At 39.6% G+C, this 11,302-nt stretch overlaps 1 protein-coding gene across 1 annotated transcript; it reads left to right on the forward strand.

The window, feature by feature from the left end:
* Positions 1-495: 495 nt before the first annotated feature.
* LOC104993389 (olfactory receptor 2H2-like) lies at positions 496-5,711 on the forward strand. The gene is made up of 2 exons (XM_010846629.1): positions 496-544; positions 4,822-5,711. The coding sequence occupies exons 1-2, from the start codon at positions 496-498 to the stop codon at positions 5,709-5,711; spliced, it is 939 nt and encodes a 312-aa protein (XP_010844931.1).
* The last annotated feature ends 5,591 nt before the right edge of the window (positions 5,712-11,302 follow it).

Here is an 11,302-nt window from a genome sequence, read left to right on the forward strand (position 1 = left end):
TTATACAGTGGAAGTGACAAATAGATTCAAGGTATTAGATCTGATAAACAGAGTGCCTGAAGAACTATAGACAGAGGTTCATAATATCGTACAGGAGGCAGTGAACAAAGCCACCCCAAAGAAAAAGAAAGGCAAGAAGGCAAAGTGGTTGTCTGAGGAGTCTTTACAAATAGCTGAAGAAAGAAGAGAAATGAAAAGCAAGGGGAAAGGGGAAAATACACCCAACTAAATGCAGAGTTTCAGAGAATAGCAAGGAGAGACAAGAAGGCCTTCCTCAATGAATAATGCAAAGAAATAGAGGAAAACAGCAGAAGGGGAAAGACCAGAGATCTTTTTAAGAAAACTGGAAATATCGAAGGACTATTTCATCCAATGATGGGCACAATAAAGGACAGAAAAGGTAAAGTCTTAATAGAAGAAGAGATAAAGAAAAGATGGAAAGAATACACAGAAAAACTGTACCAAAAAAAAATCTTAATGAACTGGACAACCACGATGGTCTGGTCACTCACCCAGAACCAGACTTTCTGGAGTGTGAAGTCAAGTGAGCCTTAGGACATGCTGTCAATAAAGTGAATGGAGGTGATGGAATTCCAGCAGAACTATTTAAAATCCTAAAAGATGGTGCTATCGAAGTGCTGCACTCAATATGTCAACAAATTTGGAAAACCCAGCAGTAGCCACGGAACTGGAAAAGATAAATCCTCATGCCAATTCTCAAGAAGAGCAGTATTAAAGAATATTCAAACCACCGGACAATTGCACTCATCTTCCATGCTAGTAAGGTTATACTCAAAATCCTTCATGCTAAGCTTCAGCATTGCACGAACTGAGAAAACCAGATATTCAAGCTGGGTTTATTTTTTTTTTTCACCATATATTTAAGGTTTCTTTATTTAAAAACACATAGGGGATGTAAATAAGAAGATATACTTTGAATCTAAGCTTGCAGATTACACCTTTTCTTTAATAGCCTGATTTGCTGAAAAAGTATATGATAAATTGTTGAAAATGAAGGCTGTTTTTTCAGTAGTTACTGAATTTTAAGGTTTCCTTGGTGATGGTAAATAATCTGCCTGCAATTCAGGAGACCCAGGTTTTATCCCTGGGTGGGAAAAGACTCCATGGAAAAGGAAATGGCTACTCACTCCAGTATTTTTTGTCTGGAGAATTCTATGGACAGAGGAGCCTGGTGGGCTGCAGTCCACGGAGTCGCACAGAGTTGGACATAAATGAGCAACCAACACTTTTACTTTTTCACTCAGTGTTAAATTCTAAGATGGATATTAACACCACATATACATACATACATATATGATATTAAAATAACAATTGATTCAGACTCATCAGATTCATACATACATATATTAAAATAACATTTGATTCAGATATGTATATATATATTTATTAAAATAGCAATTGATCAAAATAACAATAGCTTAGACTCATTAAAACAACTTTCTTGTTAAGTAATAATTATTTTTCTTCCCTCACACAATTCATTTCTCATCTAGATTTTTCCAAAGAAGGCTATGTTATTGTCACAGAACCTTCTGTTATTAGAACTTAGGAGGTCATTTCTTATAGAGTAAAATGTCTCATACTTACATGGAGATTTCCAAAGGTTTAGCATCTTTATTAGTTCTTAAGATTTACTATGATATCATTGCACAGAAAGTCAACTTCTAGTCAACAATTTTAAAATAATCTGACTCTGGATGTTCAGAACTTTAGTTAGCTCTCAATTGTTGTAACTGTGGATTTTTTTTACTCCTCTCTTGAAAATACATATCAATAAAACCAGAAAGCAACAGTCATTCACTGGCAAGTAAATAGCTGCCACATTGTATATGTTTTATTTAGAACACCAGTGTTTTGGTCATTAAATGGAGGCAAAATGATTTGTGAATACTAAGTGCCCTGCAAACAGGTATTAGCATCTATGAATTTTGCATGCCACTTGGACTAGGCTGTTAATCAAGCTGGATTTAGAAAAACTAAAGGAACCAGAGATCAAATTGCCAACATTTGTTGGAACATAGAGAAAGCAAGGGAATTTCAGAAAGACATCAACCTCTCTTTCATTGACTACGCTAAAGCCTTTGTCTGTGTGGATCATAATAAACTGTGGAAAACAAAGAGATAGGAATACCAGAAGATCTTACCTGTCTCCTGAGAAACCCATATATGGGTCAAGAAGCAACAGTTAGAACCTTGTAAGGAGCAACTGACTGGTTCAGAATTAAGAAAGTAGTACGACAATGCTGTTTATTGTCACCCTGTTTATTTAACTTATACGCAGAGTACATCATGCAAAATGCCAGGATGAATGAAACACAGGACGGAATCAAGATTGCTCAGAGAAATATCAACAACCTCAGATATGCGGATTATACCACTTTAATGTCAGAAAATGAAAAGGAACTAAAGAACCTCTTGATGAGGATGAAGGAGGAGAGTGAAAAAGCCAGCTTAAAACTGAATATTTAAAAAACCAAGATCATGACTAGAGAAGGAAATGGCAACCCACTCCAGTATTCTTGCCTAGAGAACTCCATGGACAAAAGAGCCTGGTGGGATACAGTCCATGGGGTCACAAATGGTTGGACACAGCTGAGCGACTAACACTGAAGATCATGGCATCCGGTCCCATCACTTCATGGCAAATAGAAGGAGAAAGAGTAGAAGCAGTGCCAAATTTCCTCTTCCTGGGCTCTAAAATCACTGTGGATGGTGAGTGTAGCCATGAAATTAAAAGATGATTGATTCTTGGGAAAAAAGCTATGACAAAACTAGACAGTATGTTAAAAGCAAAGACATCATTTTGTCAACAAAGGTCCGTATAATCCAGGCAATAGTCTTTCTAGTAGTCATGTATGGATGTGACAGCTGGACCATAAAGAAAGCAGAGCACCAAAGAATTGATGGTTTTGAATTGTGTGTTGGACAAGACTCTTGAGAGTCCCTTGGACAGAAAGGAGAATAAACGAGTCAATCCTAAAAAAAATCAACCCTGAATATTCATCAGAAAGACTGATGCTGAAGCTGAAACGCCAGTACTATGGCCATGTGATGTGAAAAGCCAACTCCTTGGAAAAGACTCTGATGCTGGGAAAGATTGAAGACAGGAGAAGAGGACAACAGAGGATGAGATGGTTGGACGGCATCACCAATTCAATGGACATGAATTTGAGCAGCCTCCAAGAGATGGTGAGGGACAGGGAAGCTTGGCATGCTGCAGTCCATGGGGTTGTGAAGAGTCAGACATGACTTGGCAAATGAACAGCAACACAGAATTAAATCATCTTCAAATTAAATCATCTGCAAATTGGAATCCTTTCCAATTCTATTGCCTTTTGTATGTCTTTCATGCCTGATTCCTCTGGCTAGGACTTGTAGAACTATGAGTGGTAAGTGAGTGAACCCCCTGTATTATTCCTAATCTTAAAGAAAAAGCTTTCAAACTTTCACCATTGAGTATGATGTTAGCTGTGGACTTGCCATATATGGCCTTTATTATGCTGAAATAGGCTTCCCTGGTAGCTTGCTGGTAACCAATCCACCTGCAATACAGGAAAAGACCCTGGTTCAATCCTTGGGTCAGGAAGATCCCCTGGAAAAGGGATAGGCTACCCACTCCAGTATTCATGGTCTTCCCTGGTAGCACAGATGGTAAAGACTCTGCCTGCAGTGTGGGAGACCTGGGTTCGATCCCTGGGTTGGGAAGACCCCCTGGAGGAGGACCTGGCAACCTACTCCAGTATTCTTGCCTGGAGAATTCCCATGGACAGAGAGGCCTGGAAGGCTACAGTCCATAGGGTTTCAAAGAGTCGGAAATGACTGAGTGACTAAACACAGCACAGCATGCTGAGATACTTTCCTTCTATACCTAATTTGTTAAAAAGTTTTATCATGAACAGATGTTGAATTCTATCAAATGATTTTCTGTATCTATTGAGATTGTCATATGATTTATCATTTCATTTTATTAATGTGGCGTATCACACTGATTGATGTACCTATGTTGAATTATCCTTGCATCCCAAAGCCAAATTCCATTTCGTCATGGTGCATGATTCTTTAATGTGCTGCTGAATTTGATTTACCAGCATTTTATTGAGAATTTTTTCACCCATAGGTATCAGGGATATTGGTTTTAGTTTTCTCTTCCAGTAGCATATCTAGAATCTGACTTTGATATCAGGGTAATGCTGGAATCATAAAATGAGTATGGGAGTTTTTCCTCACCTTTGATTTTTTGGAAGAGTTTGAGAAGGTTTGGCATTATTTGTTCTTTGGGTATTTGAAAAGATTCACCAGTGAAGCAATCTGATTTTGGGTGTTTCTTAGTTGGGAGATTTTTGATTATTCATTCAATCTCCTGACTAGTAATTGGTCTATTTTGATTTTCCATTTCTTCCTGATTCAGTCTTGGTTGTTTGATAGTTCTAAGAATGTTTCCATTTCTTGTAGGTTGTCCAGTTTTTAGCATGTAGTTGACTGTAGTGGCAAGGGTTAATTTTGAATATTCACTTACCATATTCTTGGTTTCTAGGAAAATGCTAGAATTATCCAAGTTTGAAGAAATGAACAGATGAAAATATCCAAAAATTAACAGGATGAATAAAAGGTCAGCAAAACATCAGAAAAAATATTAATATAGGATAATAGAGACAGTTTTCTAAAATCACAAATCACTTTTCTCTGCTACCTCTAGGTGATATTCTAATTGATGTCTTGCTTCTTGCAGTCCCAGATGGGCACTAGATGGACATGTCAATGGCACCATCCCAGATGACTTCATCCTTTTGGGTTTTTCAGATAACCCCAGCCTTGAAATGACCCTTTTTGTGACTGTGTCTATCTCTTACATGGTCACCCTAATGGGCAACACCACAATCATACTTCTGTTCCACCTAGACCCCCACCTCCACACCCCCATGTACTTCTTCCTCACCAACCTCTCCCTCCTGGACCTCTGTTTCACCACCAGCTGCATACCCCAGATGCTAGTCCATCTCAGGGGCCCAGACAAGACCATCAGCTACCTGGGATGTACAGTCCAGCTCTATATCTTCTTGGGACTGGTAGCTGCTGAGTGTGTGCTGCTGCTGGTCATGGCCTTCGACAGATATGTGGCAGTATGCCGACCCCTACACTATACAGTCATCATGCAGCCTCGAGTGTGTCACAAGCTAGCATTTTTGGTCTGGACAAGTGGGATATTTGGCACCTTGGTGCAGTCACCCACCACCATGAAGCTCCCCTTTTGCCATCATCACCGGGTGGATGACTTTGTCTGTGAAGTCCCTGCACTGATCCGTCTGGCCTGTGGGGACACACATTCCAATGAGCTCCAGATTTCTGTTATTGGCTCTGTTTTCCTGATGGTGCCACTCCTGCTCATCCTTATCTCCTATGGTCACATTGCCCGGACAGTGTTGGCCATCCAGTCCCATGAAGGGAGGAGGAAGGCCTTCCAAACCTGTTCCTCTCACCTGGTGGTTGTTTTCCTCTTCTACTGCACAGTCACTGCTGTCTACATCCAGCCCCGAAGCCATTTTTCCCAGAAGGGAGGAAAGTTTCTAACTCTTTTCTACACTGTGGTGACCCCCACTCTCAACCCTCTCATCTATACCTTGAGGAACAAGGACATGAAGGGGGCTCTCAAGAGGCTATTTGGGAAAGACAGAACATCCAATGTGCAGTAAGCAAATCAGCAGATTCATGAGCTAATTTGTCAGCCTTTGTCCAGTTCAGTTGCTCACAGCATTAAATATGTGGTATTTCTTTTGTGGGAACTCTCAATTATCAACAAGAATATGAAAGGTCAAAAGCCTTATTTGTCCAGACAGAAGATCCATCAATACTAAAATCTGATGCATCCTGCAATATTGTTCTTAAATTTAAATGGAAGTGCAACATTGCTCCCATCAGGTTACCAGCACATAATAGACACCATATATTTTATTTTTTTCAGTTTTTATTGGAGTATAGTTGCTTTACAATGTTATGTTAGTTTCTGCCATACAGCAAAGTGAATCAGTTATACATAGACATATATCCCTCATTTTTAGTTTTCCTTCCCATTTAGATCACCACAGAACACTGAGTAGAGTTCCCCGTTCTAGAGTAGCTTCTTATTAGTTATCTGTTTTATATATAGTGGTGTATATATGTCAATCCTGATCTTCCAATTAATCCCATTTCCTTCCTCCTTGGAATCCATAAGTTTGTTCTCTATGTCTGTGTCTCTATTAAAAGAGAGAACTTATTATAAGGAATTATTAACTAGCTATTGAAGGAAGGAAAGGCAAAAGGAAGTAGCTACAACCCCTAGCACTAAGGAAGCACAAGAAAATGACTGAAATTGCTAAATCTGACTATTGAAAAGAGCAACCTCAAGATGCCACCAAGCAACAAGCAAGGTCACCTAGACAGGCTTTTTCTACCTGCAAAGGTTTTCTTTCAATGGAGACCAGTTAGACCAACTCCCACTCATTGTCAGCACTGTTGGGTTTACCTTCTGTGCTGTTTCTTTTAGTAATACCTGGTTGGGAGACTGCCTTCGAAGGGATAGTATCTATAATAGTAAGTGGAAATCTTGACCAATTTTCACAGCTAATGACATCACCTCAGTTTTGGCCCTAAAAATGGATCTGCTGCTGCTGCTAAGTCGCTTCAGTCCTGTCCAACTCTGTGCGACCCCATAGATGGCAGCCCACCAGGCTCCCCCATCCCTGGGATTCTCCAGGCAAGAACACTAGAGTGGGTTTCCATGTCCTTCTCCAATGATGAAAGTGAAGAGTGAAAGTGAAGTCGCTCAGTTGTGTCCAACCCTCAGCGACCCCATGGACTGCAGCCTACCAGGCTCCTCCGTCCATGGGATTTTCCAGGCAAGAGTACTAGAGTGGGGTGCCATTGCAGGCTGCATCAATTCTGGCTGATAGGTCTCTGGGCCAGATATTCCAGGACTGGGAACAATTTGAACAACAGGAATGAAGAAGGGAAAAACTTATTATGTTATGTCACCCAGTTTGGCCACAATATCAGTTCGGAAATTGAAAATGGAATGAAGTACACTGTGTTCAAATTTTCATGGCCTTGCATTTAGGTAATAGAACCCAAAAAGAAGTTAAGGCATGTGTAACTTGGAGGGATAAATCCAGGAAGTACATAGAGGACATTTTAATAGACCCTCCCTACAGGACCATGCAGTCAGTATACTTAGTTGGGAACGAGGCCATCTGTGAGGGAAATCCACAATGGAATTACTTGGTGAATTCAATTGATAGAAATAGATGGGACCATATGATTACCCATTTAATAGAAGGTATGAAGAAATTTACAGTAAAACTTGTTAAATATGAAAAGGCAAAACAGGTCCAATAGGGGTCGGATGAAAATCCTGTAGTATTCCAAAGGAGACAAGTGGAGATTTTTTAAAAGTATACAAACATAGATTCCTCCTCTCCTGAAGGACAGGCCCTTTTGGATTCCATAGGCCAGTCTTCCCCAGACATCAGGCACAAAATTCAGAAAGTGATTTCTGAATCACTTCAGTGTGAGTTGTTCCAATTAGCTTAGTCAGTTTCAATAATAAGCATATGGCCTTAAATGCTGAATGCACCCAGAGAAATATTTTAAAGGCCCAAATGTTGGAAGTAGCTTTTTCTGCTCGGAGAGCCCCAAAGGGGAAGCTGGTTTTTCTGATCCAATCTGGCCCTGGCAGACCAGCCAGCTTACAAGTACCCAGGCAGGACTAGTGTACTCCATGCAGATGAAAGGGGCACTGGATGAGGATTGCGATCAAGGAGACCCTGGCAAACAAGCAGCACATTGGAAGAAGGAATGCCCCAGATGCCAGAGAGTGGTGGGTGGCCCCTGGGCCATCGATAGTTTTGCAATCAGAAGACTGAAGGAATCAAAAAGTAGCTCTGACTAAAGATACCATCTACCTAAGTAATGTAAAGCCTTGGGTGGTCTTTGATGTGATGGACTGCTTGATAGAATTCCCTATAGATTCTTTTTTTTAATTTTATTTTTTAACTTTACAATATTGTATTGGTTTTGCCATACATCAAAATGAATCCGCCACAGGTATACATGTGTTCCCCATCCTGAACCCTCCTCCCTCCTCCCTCCCCAGACCATCTCTCTGGGTCATCCCAGTGCACCAGCCCCAAGCATCCAGTATCGTGCATTGAACCTGGACTGGTGACTCATTTCATACATGATATCATACATGTTTCAATGCCATTCTCCCAAATCATCCCACCCTCTCCCTCTCCCACAGAGACCAAAAGACTGTTCTGTACATCAGTGTCTCTTTTGCTATCTCGTATACAGGGTTATTGTTACCATCTTTCTAAATTCCATATATATGCGTTAGTATACTGTATTGGTGTTTTTCTTTCTGGCTTACTTCATTCTGTATAATAGGCTCCAGTATCATCCACCTCATTAGAACTGATTCAAATGTATTCTTTTTAATGGCTGAGTAATACTCCATTGTGTATATGTACCACAGCTTTCTTATCCATTCATCTGCTGATGGGCATCTAGGTTGCTTCCATGTCCTGGCTATTATAAACAGTGCTGTGATGAACATTGGGGTACACGTGTCTCTTTCAATTCTGGTTTCCTCAGTGTGTATGCCCAGCAGTGGGATTGCTGGATCATAAGGCAGTTCTATTTCCAGTTTTTTAAGGAATCTCCACACTGTTCTCCATAACTCTTTTGTGACCCTGGGGAATGTAGCCCTCCAGGCTCCTCTGTCTATGGGATTTCCCAGGCAAAAATACTGGGGTGGGTTGCCATTCCTCCTGCAGGGGATCTTCCTGACCCAGAGATCAAACCCACCTCTCCTGCACTGGCAGATGGATTCTTTACCACTGCACCATCAGGTAAACCAGTCTTTTCTGTAAATATTAGTAAAAAGATTTAGCCGTCTAGAAAAATGAGTTTGATTTGTTCCATCTGCCAGAAGCCTAATTGCAATCCAACAGTTTGTAGCTGATGAGTTTTATGATATTGTACCTGACTCAAGGCTGAAATTTTGTAATGGGAACTATGAGACCTCTGTGTGTGTGTGATTGTTAAGAATTTGTGTGTTACCGCTGCATGGTATTGCCAAAAATTAATTCAAAAGAGTTCTATTTAATTGGCTTAAAGGAAATTGAGTGCTTATACAAATACTCAGAAATAGAAAATAATCCAGCCAGAATAAATTTCAGGTTCATATCATCTGGAAAATATTCAGTACTAAACTCATATTTAGTACTAAATGTGGCTTAACCTTGTTGAATTAATATATACATGTCTTTAGAGTCATCAGTGTTAAGTACAGAACTTCTGTTGTACCTATATTTACTAGAGATCAAATAAGACCTTATTCTGTTACAAATTTGTTAACAGGAAAGGTGAACTTAATGTGGAAAAAACTTTTAAAGAAAGTAGAATGTGTGTTTTCAGTAAAGAAGATACAAGGAATGAAATTGTATTTTATTAAGGGAGAAGAAAGTAACTCTGTCTTAAAGCTGACTATTTCTGAAGAGAAAAAAATTAAGTGATATATATAGAAAATGATGGGAAGGTTTTTGGAAAGTGGACCCTGAGGAAAGTGTTTTGTGCATTGTCAGGATTGACTGTGTTTAGGATAAATTTAACTGAGTAATGAATTTTAAAAGTAAGCTGATGTAAGACTTGAATGGGCTTCCCTGGTGGCTCAGACAGTAAAGAATCTGCCTGCAAATGCAGACCAGGGTTCAATCCCTGGGTTGTAAAGATCCCCTGGAGAAGGAAATAGCAACCCACTCCAGTATTCTTGAATGTGGCTTTTCTCTCTGTTAAGAAGACAGGAGACCCAGGTTTGATCCCTAGCTAAGGAAGATACCCTGGAGAAGGGAATGACTGCCTACTCCAGTATTCTTGCCTGGAGAATTCCATGGACAGAGAAGCCTGGTGGGCTACAGTCCATGAGGTCACAAAGAGTCAGTTAGCAACTGAGCATGCACACATACATACATTGTGAAACAATCATCTCAATCAAGCTAACTAACATATTCATTATCTCACATAGTTGCACTTTTCCTTTTGTGTATACATGTGTATTTGTGTGAGCTGAGAACATTTAAAACCTACCCTCTTAGCAAACTTCAAGGATACAATTCAGTATTGTTAACTATAGTCACATTGTTGTACATATAGCTTTGCTTTTAAAGTTTGTCTTCATTACATTTGTAATTTATTTGTATTATATAAGGCAGAAATATAATGTTTCTATGTACATGGCTGCTTGTCCCAGTCAGGTTCATTGACTAGTCTTTCCTTTTCTCAAGGTTTTTGGTGTCATAAATCATATTACCATGCATGCCTATGCTTGTGCATGAATTCTATCCTGTTTATATTACATCAGTCAGTTATTAATCTCTAGTGTGTCAAGTTCTGCTATGTTGTTGAGTTTCTTCCAGATATGCTTTGATTCTTATTTTTCATATTCATTTAAACATTATCTTACTCAATTCTGTGGAAATCTCTGTCAGTATGTTAATAACAATTGCATTGAATTTTAGTTTGAGGGGAGGGATAATCAGCAGTGAATGCCGCTGAATCTTCCCATCCATGAATATGACATATCTCTCAATCTCTCCATTCATTCAGGTCTTCTTTTGTATGATTTTTATACAATTTTTAAGAAATTTATTCCAGGTGAATATTGACTGAAAGAAAAATATACAAGTTAAATTTTATTCAAGATCTTACTGAGGACTTTAGCCCAGGAGACAGCCTCTCAGATACCTCTGAGGAACTGCTCCAAAGAGGTAGGGGAAGAAGCCAGTATACATGAGATAAATCCAAGACAAATTCTTAAAACTGAAGGCCTTAGGGAATGAGTATAGCGAAGAATACATCTTGGTAAAAGATTATTGCTAGTCACAAAGAAAAAATATCTCAAGTTAATGATTACTGTGCTTTTTTATGTAAGGTAAGATGAAAGAAACTGGGCTTATTAAAATTCTTCCTGAGATACATCTAACTAAGAAAACTGTTTGCCCACAACACAAAGCATCTTGTAGTCATCTTTAATTTCCTCTGTCTGAAGCACAGAGTGCACTGTTGGTCAATGACTACAGTGGATGTAGTAATTCAATTCAATTTAATTTGTAGACTTCAGTTCAGTTCAGTTCAGTCGCTCAGTCGTGTCCGACTCTTTGCGACCCCATGAATCGCAGCACGCCAGTCCTCCCTGTCCATCACCAACTCCCAGAGTTCACCCAGACTCACGTCCATCGAGTCAGTG

This window comes from Bison bison, unplaced genomic scaffold (genome assembly GCF_000754665.1).
Source record: "Bison bison bison isolate TAMUID 2011002044 unplaced genomic scaffold, Bison_UMD1.0 scf7180017864238, whole genome shotgun sequence".
NCBI classification, from domain to species: Eukaryota; Metazoa; Chordata; class Mammalia; order Artiodactyla; family Bovidae; genus Bison; species Bison bison.

Excerpts from the sequence above, each read along its gene's own strand:
- LOC104993389 (XM_010846629.1), top strand. The coding sequence starts at position 496 with ATGGTCTGGTCACTCACCCAGAACCAGACTTTCTGGAGTGTGAAGTCA. Across the intron at positions 545-4,821 it reads TTTCTGGAGTGTGAAGTCAA|ATAACCCCAGCCTTGAAATG; the intron begins GTGAGCCTTAGG and ends TGGGTTTTTCAG.